Raw genomic sequence first — 17,613 nt, 5'->3', positions numbered from 1 at the left:
ACTGTGTCTGTGGAGAACCTGGAGTTCACAGAAGTCCCCGCTTGTTGTCTCTAGCCTTTGGAGGTACCCGGTCAGTGGGGAAGAGGGTCAGGGGCAGGAGGTGGTGGGAATTAATCAAGAAGGTTGGGGGACTGAAAGGCAGTGTTCACCATTGTAAATAGTGCTGAGCCACGGGGCTAGATGCACAGGGCAGAAGTGCTGATGTGGAAGGTGTGATGTTCACACTCTGGATCTTTTTGGGTGCTTTCCCTTTGCATCACCTTCAGGGAACAATGCTTCCAGGTGCTCTGAAGGAAAGCGTGGCAGACCTGAACTGTCAGTGTCTGCTACCTTTATTGTCCCAGTCCTGAGTTGGGCAGGACTGGATGGGCCATGTGGTGGCCAGGCTGTCTGGGATCGGTGGGTGGAGAGGGTGGTGGTGGGTTCATGGTGAGCCCTCCCCAGGGTGGGTCCTACGTGGTGGGGGCAGAGCTGTTGGGCTGAGGGGCTGCAGAGCCTCCTGGAAGGGGAGGGGATGGGGGAGGCCGTGGGCTGGGCTGGCAGCAGGTGGTGGCTTGGGGTGCTGGCCCGTCATTAGCCATGAGGCGGGCATGTGGTGAGTGTGAGCAGTGCTATGGCCCTGGCATATGGTCGCTGACTTGATGATGGGTTGGTGAGCAAGAGCATCTGTCCTGGTGTCTGTGACAACTCGATGGATCTTGTCCATTTTTGTCCTCTGCAGGTTATGCCATTGTCAACTCACCAGCACCATCTGTGGGGACCTGGCAGTAGTGCTCAGCACCAGCCAGAGCCTGAGGGACCTGGACCTTGCTTTTAACATAGTGGGAGACCCTGGAGTGCAGCTGCTGTGTGAGGGGCTGAAACATCCTTCCTGCCAGCTGCAGACGCTGCGGTGAGGGACATGGGGCTCTGTCGGGCTTTTCCTTGGCTACACCATGGGCAGCACTCAGTGGGACTTGGGCTTTCTGGCTGCTTCTTGCAAAGGTGTGAGGGTGCTAAAATTCAGATATCTTCAGCACTGGGTCCCTGCTAAGCCCATGCTCCATGCGTGCCATGACAGGAGAACATGCAGAGTGTGTGAAAGAGGTGTCCCTCCAGCCAGCTCCTGCTGTGTTCCTGGTCTCTGTAGCCTCAGGGGTGCACAGGCCCAAGTAAGCAAGCAGTGGAAGAGGGCCAAGCATCCTTCCCTGTGAAAGGTCTCTGCTGTCGGGTCTGACTCCTCGGTCCAGTGTGTGTGAATTTGTGGCTCCCTAGGGGTATGTCCACCCCTTTGGGGTGTCATTGTGTCTGGAAATAGTGCAGGGGCCTCTGTGTGATCAGCTGAAATGTAGGGATCTCTTCTGGGATTTGTGCTATGGGGCTGAGCTCGAAAGTCAGCTTTTATAGTGGGATAGAGCAGTGCTGTGGAAGTTTGAAGGAGTTGTGTAAGGGCATGTGGAGGCAATGAAGGAGGAAGTGGATCCTGAAACACACACAGATGGGTGAACTGGTTAATTAACAGTCTTGTCAGCTCTCCCACCTGAGCCAGGAGAGTAGCTGGGCAGTGGAAGGATGCAGGGCAGAAGCTAGTGGAGGTCTTTGTCTAGAGATTTGAAACGTTGCCAGGAATGAGCAGGTCCTGCAATAAGGATTAGATTGGCAAAAGCGGAATTCCTGTTACCATGTTTTCTGTTGGAGTGCATCATTGGATTTATATCATGAATGCGGGGAGGGTTCGAACGACTGTAGCAGTGTCTCCACAGATCTGTATTCCAGGCAAGAAGGGCTGTCAGCCAGCAGGGTATTGCCCATGGTGGTATCGTAACCCAGAATCATAAAATGATTTAGGTTGGAGCCTCTCTGGAGCCTTGGTGAACACACTCATGGTTAAGAAACTTTTTCTAAAATCTAATTAGAGTTTCCTGTGTTATGCAGCTTGCGCTGATTGACTCTTATCATAGAATCGTAGAATCATTCAGGTTGGAAAAGACCCTTGGGATCATCGAGTCCAACATCAACCCCACTCTCCAAAGTTCTCCCCTACACCATATCCCCCAACACCACATCTAAACGACTCTTAAACACATTAAGGGATGGTGACTCCACCACCTCCCTGGGCAGCGTATTCCAGTGCCTGACCACGCTTTCTGTGAAGAATTTTTTCCTAATGTCCAGTCTAAACCTACCCTGCTGCAGCTTGAACCCATTCCCTCTTGTGTGCATCTCTGAGAAGGGGCTGGCTGAGGGTTGGCTTCAGGTTGGACTGAGAATGGGTGTTGGCTCCAGTGCTGGTCACTCACTGACAAAGTGGTTGGCATGTAGTCAGTGTGGGTGGGGTGTGGAATAGGCTAGGCTTACAGTCAGGGGCCTTGTGAGAGGGTGCATTGGTCGTCACAGCTATTGTGAGCCTCATACCTTTTTACGATGTGTCTTCTGCAGGCTGTGGAATTGCATGCTCACCGGTGCCTGCTGTGGCTATCTGGCCATGGTGCTCAGCACCAATCTGAGCGTGAGAGACCTGGACCTTAGTTTTAACAACCTGGAAGACTCTGGAGTGCAGCTGTTATGTGAGAAGCTGAAACATCCTGACTGGCAGCTGCAGACACTGCGGTAAGGACATAGGGATCCATGGGGAATTTTTCCAGCTGCCCTGTGGGCAGTTCTCAATGGGGTGTGTCACTGAGAATGTGTGTTGCTGCTTCTTTAAGAGAAGGCTGCAAGCAAGGTTTGTTTGCAGCACTGGGTCCCTGGTCATCCCATGGTTTCTACCTGCACTCCTCGGAGGGAGAGCAAGAATAGTCTGGGAAAAGGATGCCCCGGCAGGCATCTTCTTTCCTGTACCCAAGTCCTACAATCTGTCTAAATGCCAGAAGCACGTTATGAAGAAGATGAATTCTCACTTGATTCCCAGTGAACTTTTCTGATATCTGTCATTGCTTTTGTCCAGCTATCTGCTTCAGGCCTTGTTACTACTCTTTCTGGAGAATCATATCCCATTTCCAAAATTACCAGTCACGTATCAGTCCCTTCCTCAAGGGTGTTGATGTCATAGGGGTTGAAGTAGGGGTTGAACTAGTTAGAATTACTGCTTTGCTTTGCTTTCTCATGGTGTAAGATCAGGAGTTAGAATTATATGTCTATTCCTTCACAGCCTTCAAGGAGCTAGGACTCCATCTCTTAAACCCGTGGAGATCCTCACGCTGCAGTTTTTGGTGGATTCTGTCTCCTTTCAGTGGAAGGAGTGTTTTCAGGCCCTCATGCTGAAGGAGACCCTGCAGAGGCCACGGACTGTAGAGAGCTGGATCATTCCTAGGTCTAGTGAGGTGCTTTTCTGAAGACCACAGGTCTCACACTGTGCTCTGTAGATGAGGATGCAACTAAGATGGACACCCCACTTATTTCTTCTGACTGAAACACAGTTAGGTCTGAATTACTTGTAGTTAAGTGTGTGCTGAATGAGATTTGTGTGCTCTGAACGAGAAGAAATCGCCTTGGTCAAGGGCCTTCATGGAAGCAAAAAAGCTTAGACCAGACCAGGCTTTTTGATCCCCACTGCCCTCCACATGATACTTCTGGGCTATGAGAGCAGCAGCTGGGGAATGGGGATGACAGCAAGACGGGGGTCTGGCAGGCATGGTGCTGTGAAGTAAGAATGGTATGTGTGTCTAATTGTGCAGTGCTCTCAGGTGTCAGGCAGTAGTCAATACTTGGGGTACATTAAACAGTTCTTTCTACTTCTCTCCAAAGGTGGATCAGATCATAATTAAATGAAGAAACACAACAGAAGCTAGCTCCCTGAGAGAAGAAAAGACTGGATGGAATAAATGCTACATTTCTTGAGCAGGGTTCTCTGCAGCCAGGCTCTCTGGCTGAGTGATGCCATCACTGGTTTTGGAAACTTCCTGTGAATTTATATGGTATGCTAGGTACTTGATATTTTGCTGAATTGGGTTCTCAAAGAATGACCCAGTTACGGTTTTTAGGATTGGTGAAGTTTACAAATAGATGTGTTCTTTAATAGAAAATCTGGTGATCATAGAGAAAACTTTTTTGCTAGAAAAGAAATATATTTGCTGTCATGCAGCTTTTACATTTCCCTCTGCGCAGCACTTGCTTCAAGACAAGAAACACCATTGCACAAAACAAAGCTGGCGAGACCCTGCGATATCCCACCTGGCCTGTGGCTCTGTTTTATTACAGTGAAGGTCTCCCATAGACCCTGTATTATGCCTCCCAGCCCCACGCAGATGACTGTCACACCATAAAGTGTCTAAAATGGCCCTTATGTTCAGGCAACTGAACTTCTCCCCAGCTGCTTATGTCTTATATACTCCTCTTAGTAAAGAGGAGTAAGAACTGCTAGAACATTATTTGGGCAGCCTGTTTTAGACGTGGTGGAACCATGCCTTGGAAATTTCTGTTCCTTTTCACCGAGTATAAAGGATGACTACAAGACATCTGTATTGTACAGGCCTTAGGCTGTGTGACGGGTTCCATCGTCAGCTGCCGATGGTGAAGTGAGGTTTGTATGTGTCTTAACTCATGGAGAAAGTAATTAGCCAATTACACATGCCTGAGAAGTGCATGATTGAAGGAGAAAAGCAGGAAAGTGAATGATGGCATGTATGAGTATGATGTGATGTATGTAAAGAGGAACATTAACTGAATACTGTTTTTTGAACAGATGTGGGGAGCCTGACTGTAAAAGGGCTAACAGTCCCATTGCTCTAGGTTTTAAAGTGATATGGTTCACCTCTCACAAAATCACTGACTTGTAGGAGTTGGAAGGGACCTTCGGAGATCACCTAGTCAAACCGCCCTGCCAGAGCAGGTTCACCTAGAGCAGGTTGGACAGCAATGTGTCCAGGCGGGTTTAAAATACCTCAAGAGAAGGAGACTCCACAGCCTCTCTGGACAGCCTGTTTCAGTGCTCTGTTACCCTTAGAGTAATTCCATCTCGTGTTGAGATGGAATTGCCTGTATTCAAGTTTGTGCCTGTTAACTCTTGTCCTGTGACCAGGCCTGTCATGTCCCACTCTCAGGAAAGAGGGGCGGTAAGTGACTCAGATTCGTAAATCCCCACCAGCGTGGACTAAGGTGAGATAAATCTGAGGGTCTGCATACAAACATTTATCAGTTTCCCAAAATGATTAGTGTAGGTCTTAACAAGTTGACAATAATCAGTTAGGTACATAACAAATTATAGCAAATGGTGAGGTATGCATTGTGTTGCTTAACAACAGGTATACAACAACTTATGGCAAGCGGTACTTAAGGTCGTAACTTAACAACTCAAAAAGGAAAGAGAAACTGAGAGATAGAGAAAGGAAAAGACAGAGAAAAAGACAGAGATAAAGAGATCATTGGTCCTGGTTCCGGTGTCTTTTTCAGGGAATCTTCCCAGGCGTAATCTTCTTTCTTGGGAAAAATCTTCCCAGGCACGGTCGTTGTCTTTCTTTCTCTTCTTTGTTCCCTCCTCAGAGGCACTTATTTTCCCATTTCATGTTTGCTGAATTAGCACGGTCCACCCCCCTTGCTGAGGAGAGCCTCGTCTCAGGTTTCTCCCTTCTCCCAGGTGACGTGTAGCAAGATGTGGGTGGAGAGACAAGTGTCATAGTCATACAAGTTTAGCATGATCTCTATAATCTTCATTAGCATATGCAGGGTTGTGCACTTTCATATGCGTTTTGTGGATAATGAAGCAAAGGTCACTTATTGGACACAATGGCCTTGAGAACAGAGAACTTGGCAAGCTCATCACACCAGTGGCAGAACTATCTTGCCTTCACAAGACAGTCCTACCACTGCTTTTCAGGCGCCTGTTAGCCTTATCCGTTCTTTGAACACCTATTTATCTTCTTGCGAGTGTTTGAGGCATTCCGTTGAAGGCTTGGAGGACCTTCTCCCTCCTGTCAGGGAATTCACGAGCCGTCTCTTACAGCTGAACAGTGCTTACACAGCATGAAGGCTTTCTCTTTTTCCCACTCTGCCCAAGGGTGTAGGGTAGGGATGTTCCATACCATGTTATGTCACGCTGTCCTGGTTCCAGCAGGGATAGGGTTAACTTTCCGCAGGCTTTGGCAGGGATACAGGTATTCCATCCCAGGTGAGCGGTTTGCAGCTGGAGCTGCCGGGGGAGGGGGCAGGAAGTCACCCCTGGGAGCGGGCTGGGGTCCCGGGTCTGGTTGGTGAGCAGCGCTTCCGTAATCGTGTTTGTACATTCTTTTATCCATGTTATTGTTATTATTTTCTTGTTCCCTTTGCTGTTCTGTTAAACTGCCTTTGTCTCAACCCATGAGTTTTGCCTTTTTTTCTTCCGATTCTTCCCATATTAGGGAAGCTCGAGAGAGCGGCATGTGGTTCTTTGTTGCCATCTGAGGCCAAACCACGACACATGCTTAGCAAGAAAAGCTCAAGGAAAGGAGGAAGTGGGGGGATGTTTGTGGTTATGTCATTTGTCTTCCCAAGGAACACTTTGCATGCTGAGGCTCTGCTTTCCAGGAAGTGGATAAACACCTGCTTGCTGATGGGAAGGAGTGAGTACTTTACTTTTTTTGCTTTGTTTGCATGTGCAGCTTTTTCTTCACCTATTAGACTCCTGTTATCTTCATGAACAAGTCTTCTTGCCTTCCTTCTGTTTAATCTGTGTCCTGGAGAAGAGAGGGGTGAGTGAGTGAGTGGCTGTGTGTGCCTGGCTGTTGGCTGGGGCCAGCACACCACAGGAATTTGGCCACCGCTCAGTTAGGATTCTGGTGTGAAGCACTCCTGATGTAACTCGGCTTGAGGGGCTGAGGCTGACCTCAAGGCTGACTTGAGAAAAACAAGTCCCTGCAGAGCCATGGACGAGCTCGGAGCACAGCCAAACCGCTGCAGGATGCCTGTCTGCCTGAAAGGCAGAGAACAAAGGAGGCTCAGATCCCCAGTCCGTTTCACAGTGGGACTCTGCTTACCTCCAGCCTCTGTGGCTCACACATTTTCCTGCCATGCAAGGTGTTTTGTGACCTCTTCAAGTGAAGAAAGGTCAAACTCTTCTCTGCAAATTGCATAGCCATTGCTCTATAGACTTGACTTTCTCGGCTTTACTTTTTCAAGTGGGGACACCCATCCTGCTGGAGAAGTGGAGAGTATGTAAGAGAAAACTACTGAGCATTGGAGAGGGATGAGAGACTGGTGAGTGCTTGCTTGAAAGTCATCCCAAACCAAGTAATTTTGATGATGATTGATTCTTCCTCCTAGGAAGTCTTGGTATGTTTCCTACCATACGTTCACACCTTGGTCTTTCTTCACTTGTCTGCAAGTTCACGCTACATCTGCAGGTACTATACGTGGTGCATTTTACGTAGGTTGGTCACTTGTTCTTTGTCCTCTTTGCTACTCCCCTGAAAATGGTTTTATCCAGCCCCAGGGCTGCATTTACTTCACCGTCCAATGGTGAGATGTTTTTAGGCCCTTGGTGTTGGAGAAATACTAGAAGTAAAGGGTACAATTAACCACTGTAAATAGTTAGCAACAGGTGACCCTGGAAACAGAGCAGGAGGATACCATAAATTAGCCAAAATAAGGGAATACCAAGAAAAGCTCAAGAGGAACAGAACTGCTAACAAGGTTATTTGAACTATCCTAATAGTTGAGTGAACTATCCTAATTAACATAGTAAAAAAACCCACCCTCAGGCAGGGAAAGCCCCCTCCTTGGGGCGCATGACTAGTGAAAAGAGAGGATGCTGCAACTTTAAGTAGAGATGAGGCAGAGTAAGAACCAATGGGAATGAGGAAGGCTAAGTGTAACTGTAGGAAGTACTGATAACTATTGTTTAACCATTACTTCAAATGTATAATACTTAACTCTGAGCTTACCAGGTCGTGCTACCTTTTTGGGTCAACCAGCTAGCATGTATCTCTGCGTAGAAATGAGATAAACCAGTATCTCACCTCTGGGTGTATATTGGCTTCTTGCACACCAGGTTAAAGGAACTCAGATTTGGGACAACACTCGTGTCCAGGGCCACGCTGCGTCCCATCTCTCATCCTGTGCCTGTTACTCCTCCACACTACATGCCGTGTTCCTCTTCTCAAGACCTTTGCTGTCTCAGTCTCACATTCCTCTACATTGTGTCATTACCTGAGTAGCAAGTGTCTCATTCCACACAGAATAGCTCTATTATTGTTGGAATAACTGTACAAAATTACGGGAGCAACAACAATACGATAATACAGCTGAGTTGTATTCTTGCAATAATACAACTCCCTAACAAAAAAGAGGGTTGTACCATACAAAGCAAAGTAAGATAAAATTAGACAGCCACCTAGTTATTAGAAAAATTGCTGTTACAGCTAAGTCACATGAAAACAGAGCTCTGGGCAGGTTGAGACAATTTCATGCAAAGCAAGCTTGATAAGCCTGACCCTGGCACAGTCCATGCCAGGCCCGTGGCCCTTTACCAGCAATGGCAATATGGCATTCCTGGGCTACATGGCATGGCTCAGATTTGTGCTGAGGGCTCATACCCTGACAAGAGGCCTGGGGAGAAGACGGTGTGGAGGGCTGCTGGTGTGGCAGCACAAGGGGCTGTGGAGAACATGAAGAGCAAAGCCACCCTGGCCGTCCCAGTGGTGCGGGTTAGGGTGTCAAAGGGGTTAAAACATGTGAAGACATTTCAGCACAGGCCAGAAGCTTGTTGTGGAGTCACCAAGAATTGTGACACTCAGGTGTGCCCACCAACCCCTAAAACTAAACTAAACACCCACATGTTCTCTATGGATAGAAAGAAGAGCATGACAGCAAACCGTGGCCATGATTGCCTTGAGGTGTTGACAGCTTAGAAGCTCCAGAAGAAGTTTTAGCTGAAACCCAAATGAAATGAAGCAATGCTATGTTAAAGCGAAGATGCCTCCCAGACAAGCTGTCTTCACTCACAGGAAGTGGTGGTCCTGCAGCTTTCCCAGCTTTCTGTCCTTTCTAGTGTGGAATACTGGAGTGTGTCCACGGGCAGGGGCCAGAGAACAGGCCCTGTGTATAAAATCACAGGGGGAGGGGAGAAGAGAAAAGGCAAGTGGTTATGGAAGCAACAAAAAAAAAATGCTCCCAAGGCCTTTTTAGGCCGTGAAGCATTTTTAGGGCTGTGGCCACTGCTTCCAGCCTTGAAGTGTTCCCAAGCATAAACCCCAAACTGGCAAGAGAAACCTGTTTGTTCAGGGGTAAGTGTCTGCCCTCTCCATTCCCTTCACTCTTGCTACCAAATTCAAGCTCCCCCAGTGGGAATCTGTCATGGTTTGGCCTCAGACGGCAACAAAGAACCACGTGCCACTATCTCAAAGCTTCCCGCCCCCTGTCCACAGGGAAGAATCAGAAGAAAAAGGCAAAACTTGTGGGTTGAGACAAAGGTAGTTTAACAGAACAGCAAAAGGGAACAAGAAAACAGCAACAATAACACGGATAGGGGAATGTACAAACACGGTTACGGAACCACCGCTCACCGACCAGACCTGGGACCCCCAGCTCGCTCCCAGCGGTTACTTCCCGCCCCCTCCCCCGGCAGCTCCAACTGGGCACGGCTCACCTGGGATGGAATACCTGTATCCCTGCCGGAGCCTGGGGAGAATTAACCTGTCCCCACTGGAACCAGGATGTTATCCACCCCTTATTCCATACCATCTACGTCATGTCCAGATCTTACAGGTTCCAATGAATTACCACCGCTTTCCCCTGTCTTTTTTTTTTATATATATATATATGTACATATATATTCATACAGATATAATGCCCTTAGCCTATGGGCCATCCCTCTAAAATGTCCGTTAGAACAGTCTTTCAGGGCAGGTGAGATGGTGTGTGGTGCTGGACTGTTGCATGTTGTATTTTTGGAGCTTGCGGCTGGTGTACCCAGTGCAGCTGGTGCCCACGGTCCATGGGCTGAAGATGCAGATCTCGAGGAAGTTGCTGGGCACCAGCTGCTGAGGTCAGTTCTGATCCCATCACCGCTGTGCTTTACTCAGTTTTTCATCAAAGTCCATCTGTCATTGATTTGGGTGATTCTTACTGTAGTACAATTGATAGCAATTATAGTAAGTAACAAGAACATACAGTGGCAGGGTTATTTAGCAATTAATATCATGCAATTTGATTAATTGGCTATTCTCACCCAAAATCAGATCCCCATGAGGTACGCAGCAAACTTCACCATCCTTCCGCATCACCCACCAAGCGCACCCAGGTCTGTGGGCAAAAGCAATCCCATGGATGGGTTTGCCTTTGCCTGAGGCAGGACTAACCCAGACTGTCTTCCCTAGCATATTCTTCATGTGCACTACAGGGACTTTATCCCCTTCTACAGCACGTGGAAGTTTTGATTGGGCAGGGCCAGCCCGATTGGTAGATCCCCTGGGGTTAACTAGCCAGGCAGCCTTTGCTAAATGTGCGTCCCAATGTTTTAAAGTCCCACCACCCATTGCTCTCAGTGTAGTTTGAACAGTCCATTGTATCGTTCTATCTTCCCAGAGGCTGGTGCGTGACAGGGGATGTGATGTACCCACTCAATGCCATGCTCTTTGTCCCAAGTGTCTATGAGGCTGTTTCTGAAATGGGTCCCATTGTCCGACACAGTTCTCTCTGGCGTGCCATGTTGCCACAGGACTTGTTTTTCAAGGCCCAGGATAGTGTTCCGGGCAGTGGCATGGGGCACAGGGTATGTTTCCAGCCATTCGGTGGTTGCTTCCACCATTGTGAGCACATGGCGCTTGCCTTGGCGAGTTTGTGGCAGTGTGATATAATCAAGCTGCCAGGCCTCCCCGTATTTATATTTCAGCCATCGTCCTCCACACCAAAGAGGCTTGCTTGATTGCAGCGCATGTCTCACATTCATGGATGGCCTGTGCAATAGTGTCCATGGCCAAGTCCACCCCTCGGTCACGAGCCCATCTATATGTCGCATCTCTCCCTTGATGGCCTGAGGAGTCATGGGCCCACCAAGCTATGAATAGTTCACCCTTACGTTGCCAGTCCAGATCCACCTGATTCAATCCTAGCAGCCTAACACACCTGCTGGTTGTTCTGATGTTCCTCAGTGGCCTGACTCTTGGGTACATGGGCAGCTACACGACATGCTTTCACAACCAGATTCTCTATCCGGCCAGCAACATCTTGCCATAGTTCAGCAGCCCAGATGGATTTGCCTCTGCGCTGCCAGTTGCCCTGCTCCCACTGCTGTAACCACCCCCACAGAGCATTTGCCACTGTCCATGAATCACTGTAGAGAGAAAGCTTAGGAAGAGTGGGCTTGATGAATGGACAGTAAGGTGGATAGATTACTGGTTGAAAGACAGAGCTCAGAGGGTAGTGATTAGGGGCACAGAGTCTAGTTGGAGGTCAGTGACGAGTGGTGTTCCCCAGCGGTCAGTACTGGGTCCAGTCCTCTTCAATATATTCATCAATGACGTGGATGAAGGGATGAAGTGCACCCTCTGCAAGTTTGCTGATGACACAAAGCTGGGGGGGGTGGCTGACACACCGGAAGGTTGTGCTGCCATACAGAGAGACCTGGACAGGCTGGAGATCTGGGCAAAGAGGAACCTTATGAAATTCAACAAGGGCAAGTGTAGGGTGCTGCATCTGGGGAGGAATAACCCCTGCACCGGGACAGGTTGGGGATGACCCGCTGGAGAGCAGCTCAGTTGAAAGAGACCTGGGAGTCCTGGTGGACAACAGGATGCCCATGAGCCAGCAATGTGCCCTTGTGGCCAAGAAGACCAATGGCATCCTGGGGTGCATCAAGAAGAGTGTGGCCAGCAGGTGGAGGGAGGTCATCCTCCCTCTCTGCTCTGCCCTGGGGAGGCCGCACCTGGAGTACTGTGTCCAGTTCTGGGCTTCCCGGTTCAAGGAGGGCAGGGAACTGCTGGAGAGGGTGCAGCAGAGAGCTACCAAGATGATTAGGGGACTGGAACACCTCTCTTATTAGGAAAGCCTGAGTGACTTGGGTCTTTTTAGTCTGTAAAAAAGAAGACTGAGGGGGGATCTTATCAACGCTTATAAATACTTAAAGGGTGCGTGTCAGGAGGATGGGGCCAGTCTTTTTTCAGTGGTGCCCGGCAACAGGACAAGAGATAATGGGCACAAACTTGAGCATAGGAAGTTCTACCTAAACATGAGGAGGAGCTTCTTTGCTGTGAGGGTGGCAGAGCCCTGGCCCAGGCTGCCCGGAGAGGTGGTGGAGTCTCTGTCTCTGGAGACATTCCAAACCCGCCTGGAGGCGTTCCTGTGCCACCTGCTCTAGGTGACCCTGCTCTGGCAGGGGGCTGGACTAGATGATCTCCAGAGGTCCCTTCCAACCCTATGATTCTGTGAAAGTACTGGCCATTTTTCTCACTCAGCAATGTCCAAAGCAAGATGAATGGCTTTAACCTCTACAAACTGGCTCGATGGACCTTGTCCTTCACTGGCTTCTGCAACTTGTCGCGTAGCACCCTACACAGCAGCCTTCCACTTTGGATGCTTTCCCACAATCCGTCAGGACCCATCAGTGAACAGGGCATATTTCTTCTCATTTTCTGGCAGTTTATTATATGGTGGGGCCTCTTCCATGCGCGTCACCTCCTCCTCTGGTGACATTCTGAAATCCTTGCCTTCTGGCCAGTCCATGATCACTTCCAGAATTCCGGGGCGACTGGGGTTTCCCATTCGAGTTCGCTGTGTGATCAGTGCAATCCACTTACTCCATGGAGCATCAGTTGCACAATGTGTGGTGGGGACCCTTTCTTTGAACATCCAGCCCAACACCAGCAGTCAAGGTGCTAAGAGGAGTTGTGCTTCTGTACCAGCCACTTCTGAAGCAGCTCGAACCCCTTCATATGCTGCCAATATCTCTTTTTCTGTTGGAGTGTAGCGGGCTTTGGATCCTCTGTATCCCCGACTCCAAAACCGCAGGGGTCGACCACGAGTCTCCCGTGGTGCTTTCTGCCAGAGGCTCCAGGTAGGGCCGTTCTCCCCGGCTGTGGTGTAGAGCACATTTTTAACATCTTGTCCTGCCCGGACTGGCCCAAGGGCCACTGCATGGGCTATTTCCTGGTTGATTTGTTCAAAAGCTTGTCATTTCTCAGGACCCCATTTAAAATCGTTTTTCTTCCGGGTTACTTGATACAGAGGGCTCACAATGAGACTGTAATCTGGGATATGCATCCTCCAAAAACCCACAACATGTAAGAAAGCTTGTGTTTGCTTTTTACTAGTTGGTGGAGACATAGCTGCTATTTTGTTGATCACATCCATTGGAATCTGATGGCGTCCATCTTGCCATTTTTATTCCTAACAGCTGGATTTCCTGTGCAGGTCCATTGACCTTACTTCGTTTTATGGCAAAACCAGCTTTCAGAAGGATTCGGACTATTTTATTCCCTTTCTCAAAAACTTCTTCTGCTGTGTTTCCCCATACAATGATGTCATCGATGTATTGCAGATGTTCTGGAGCTTCACCCTGTTCCAGTGCAGTCTGGACCAGTCCATGGCAAATGGTGGGGCTGTGTTTCCACCCCTGGGGCAGTCGATTCCAGGTGTACTGGACGCCCCTCCAAGTGGAAGCGAACTGTGGTCTGCACTCTGCTGCCAAAAGGGTCGAGAAGAATGCATTCACTATATCAATCGTGGCATACCACTTGGTTGCCTTGGACTCCAGTTCGTACTGGAGTTCTAGCGTGTCCGGCACGGCAGTGCTCAGCGGTGGCATGACTTCATTCAGACCACGATAGTCTACAGTTAGCCTCCACTCTCCATTAGATTTTCGCACTGGCCATATGGAACTGTTAAAGGGTGAGCGAGTCTTGCTGATCACTCCTTGAACCTCTAGTTGATGAATCAGCTTATGGATGGGAATCAGAGAGTCTCGGTTAGTGCGATATTGCCACCGATGCACCGTTGTGGTAGCGATTGGCACCTGCTGTTCTTCAACCCTCAACAACCCCACAATAGAAGGGTCCTCCGAGAGACCAGGCAAGGTAGACAACTGTTTAACTTCCTCTGTCTCCAAGGCAGCTATGCCAAAGGCCCAACTGTACCCTTTTTGGGTCCTTAAAATACCCTCTCCTGAGGTAATCTATGCCAAGGATGCATGGAGCCTCTGGGCCAGGCACAATGGGATGCTTTTGCCACTCATTCCCAGTTAGGCTCACTTCCACCTCCAGTACAGTCAGCTCTTGGGATCCCCCTGTGACCCCAGAAATACAAATGGGTTCTGACCCTCTCTAGCTTGATGGTATTAGGGTGCACTGTGCACCCGTGACCACTAGAGCCTTATACTCCTGTGGGTCTGATGTGCCAGGTAGTGGATACCTCTTTCCATGGTGGTCCACTTGCTTGGTTGGCATACAACATCTTCACTGAAGGGGTACCTCTCCCTCACACCTGACAGGAGTCATTTCTAAAGGCTGAGGGCTTGGGTCTTCTTCCCAATTGCCTTGTCAATGCTGCCTTCCCTAGACAGGGATCCCAGCTGCCTGCCTTCCCTACCTTCTAATTCCAGGCCACTGGCCCCGTTAACCCAGCACCATAGCAGCCAGGTGACAATGTGCTCACCTGAAAGTTGGCTGAAATCTTTTCGCATATCCCACAGCTCAATCAAGGATAGGGATGGGGTGATTATCTCTGGTTCTGCCTCTTCCTCCTGTTCTCGTGATGGCCCTGCTTCATCATCATCCCTTACTAAGCCAACTGATTTCTCCGTGTACTTCTTCTGTAGAGGGGCAACTGATACTGGCACGGGTTGGTTTTCTGGTTCAGCTGCAGTGGCAGCCACCAGGGTTGGAGTAGCTGTAGAGTCTGTCACAGGGGCTGCAGAAGCCGCAGTGTCTGTCGCAGGGGTTGCAGTAGTTGCAGTGTCCGTCGCAGGGGTTGCAGTAGCCGCAGTGTCTGTCGGTCTGGTCTCCATCTCTTCCCCCTGAGGGTGCTGCGTAACACTGAGCAGTGCCTGGTAGATACTGGCCAGGGCCCAGCACAGCGCGGTGAGTTGTGCCTCTCCAGAATAACCACAGCATTTTCCCTTCAAATATTCTACCACTTTATCAGCGTTCTGTAATTGTTCAGGGATGAAGTCTCACTCAGGAGGTGAGTAGTTCTCTAGGTACCTGCCCATGCTCTCCCACATGCCGTGCCACCCCTGACTATCCAGCCTCGGAGCAGATCTCCGGGTGGTAGTCTTAAATAGTCGCGTAACCCTAAACGAGACCTGGAACGTATTCAGGAGACATAACACTAGGAACATGCTGGTTTGAGCATCCCAAGGATATTCAAAATTCTTAAAAGTTGTCATACCTGACCCGAAGGAGAAAAGGGAGGCAAAAGAGCTGGGGAAAGTGTCCCCCCCTGTTTCCCCATAGACTGGGTGTAATTATTAATAAATTCTGAGAGACGGTGCCCAAGGTACAGGCAGGACAGCAAAACCACAGAAACACCCCAAAATACGTCTGAACAATGACGTTATCATATCATAAGCTGATATCACACAGGACAGCAAAATTATAATCCTGATCCCTCTCCCAGAGGTGATAAACAGCATCACGGGAAGTATACACAGGAAGCCATATAGAAATTTACATAACACAGCCACGAGAACAAATCAAACAACATGGTGACTAGTGACTATTTGCCTAATATAATAAATGCACACAACAAATTCATTTTTCCAAGCTCTAGTTGGATTTTGTCGTTATCTCAACCCTTCAAGCCCCATGCTGGGTGCCAAAAAGGACTGTAGTGTTTTGTCCTCAGGTGGCAACAAAGAACCATGTGGCCACTCTCTCAAAGCCTCCCCTGCCACGGGAAGAATTGGAAGAAAAAGGCAAGACTCTTGGGTTGAGACAAAGGCAGTTTAACAGAACAGCAAAGGGAACAAGAAAACAGCAACAATAACACGGATAGGGGAATGTACAAAGATGATTACGGTACCACCACTCACCACTCACTGACTGGACCCGGGACACCCCAGCCTGCTGCCAAGCCACAACCTCCTGCTGCCTCCCCTGGCAGCTCCGACTGGGCACGGCTCCCACGGGATGGAATACCTGTGTCCCTGCCGGAGCCTGGGGAGAATTAACCCTATCCCCACTGGAACCAGGACAGAGTCCAATTAAAGCCTGCATCCTATTACATGCTCTAACCAGTGATATTCACTGAGCAACCAGTGCCAAAAAAGCTGTGGGTAAGGGTGGAAGTTGAGTACAGCCCTTCTGCTCCCCTCTCCCTCTGCCCTCCCTGCAAAGTGCAATTCAGGAGCCTTGCAAAGAGGTAAAATCCAGGACAGAGATACCTTTTCTCGCCTCTCCATCCTATCCCACTAAATGAGAGCATAACATAATTCTTTCTACCTCAAGGCGGGCAGGCAGGTAGCACTCTGTCCATGCTGACCCAAGCTTAGATTGGCTGTCCAAGGTCAAACTGCCCGAGTGGTGCCTCCGAGAAGCTTGGGTTTTATGCTGAGACTGAGCAAATCTGAGGGGAAAGGAGAGAGCATGCCTCTCTACATGACTCAGCAGGCTTGTCGTACCAGCTGTGGGCACATGTCAGGAAATCCTTGAGGGCAGCCAACAAGGGCCTGACTGAGTTCCCAAACACCTTCCCCTTGGCATTGAGATTTGGCAGGAGGAGGCTGAGAAAGGGGCAGGTCTGAAGAACAAAAGTGGATCACAAATCTATGCGTGCTTCTCCTTAGCCACCTCCTCGTCAAATCAATTGGGGCAATTTCATACCTTTGAAAAAAGAACAAAAAAGCCCAAATCAGGAAGACTGCATTCCCCAGCACTTTGGATTTATTCTCTGGTTTCCTAGTTCAGCTGCTTAAGGGGACTTGGTGTAACCAGCAGCACAGTGCTCTGCCAGATGTTTCTGTGCCTTCTTCACAGGTATTGTCAACCTGTTAACTTCTATTCAATCTACTTTTGCTGTGAAAAAAAGTTCTGTCATGCAGACCTGCTCTCCTCACATGCAAAAATTTTCCTGCTGCAAGTGTGCATGCACATGTGTGTGCACGCATACGCACGTGTGTGTGTGTTGAATATGTACCCTTCCTTGCATACACTAGTATTCCAGCAGACAGGCACAGAATGAAGTCAATGTCTAAGGGGAGCCGTTAAACCTCATCTGTTTAAAACTTATCTTATCAAATCTACAGCAGGCAAAGAGGATGTGCTCTGTGGGTATGGGGAAGGACACCACTCATCACATCTATGGAGGGGGCTAAACTCTGAGCAATAAAAGAGGGGTTTCGTGCATTTAATTTTTCAGTTATTGCTGAAAATACACCTCAGGCCCCTGCTGTGACCAATGCAGAGATGTCAGTGACAATACCTATGAAGTTGTGAGTCCATGGTGCTCAAAGGGCTGCTGCTTCCGCATCCTCTTCCACACAGAGCCAAGGCAACAGGGTAAATTAGGTAACAAATTTAGGTAAAAAATTCTGGACTCCATCCGAGCATGAATTTGACAGTGTGTATCACAGCAAAAAGAGCATAAGTTGGGCTAGTTATAGCCTCTGAACACAAATGCGCACCGAATAGAGAGCACCTCCCCAGGGCAAATAGTTCAGAACAGAACTTAAGACAAAGACCAGACAGGATGCACTGATCAGAAGCAGGCCATGGCCAGGCAAGCATCCTG

At 49.0% G+C, this 17,613-nt stretch overlaps 1 protein-coding gene across 10 annotated transcripts in view; it reads left to right on the top strand.

Annotated features, from left to right (window-relative positions):
• Nucleotides 1-17,388, top strand: part of LOC134523570 (NACHT, LRR and PYD domains-containing protein 12-like) — a 46,466-nt gene extending 29,078 nt beyond the window's left edge. For 7 of the 10 annotated variants that reach the window (XM_063352616.1, XM_063352610.1, XM_063352612.1 and 4 more), the window contains 3 exons: nucleotides 722-892; nucleotides 2,419-2,589; nucleotides 3,131-3,675. In XM_063352616.1, the coding sequence (XP_063208686.1) occupies nucleotides 722-892; nucleotides 2,419-2,589; nucleotides 3,131-3,314 (526 nt within the window). In that variant the 3' untranslated portion in view covers nucleotides 3,315-3,675. Of the gene's footprint in view, nucleotides 1-721; nucleotides 893-2,418; nucleotides 2,590-3,130; nucleotides 3,680-3,726; nucleotides 6,275-15,729 lie in introns of those variants that run through there. The other 3 variants (XR_010073350.1, XM_063352617.1, XM_063352619.1) reach the window with 3 other exon arrangements.
• Nucleotides 17,389-17,613: the final 225 nt, after the last annotated feature.

The sequence above is a fragment of the Chroicocephalus ridibundus genome, chromosome 14 (genome assembly GCF_963924245.1).
Source record: "Chroicocephalus ridibundus chromosome 14, bChrRid1.1, whole genome shotgun sequence".
NCBI lineage: Eukaryota > Metazoa > Chordata > Aves > Charadriiformes > Laridae > Chroicocephalus > Chroicocephalus ridibundus.
The sequence above is the reverse complement of the archived record's forward strand: the minus strand, read 5'-3'. Positions and strand labels throughout refer to the sequence as shown.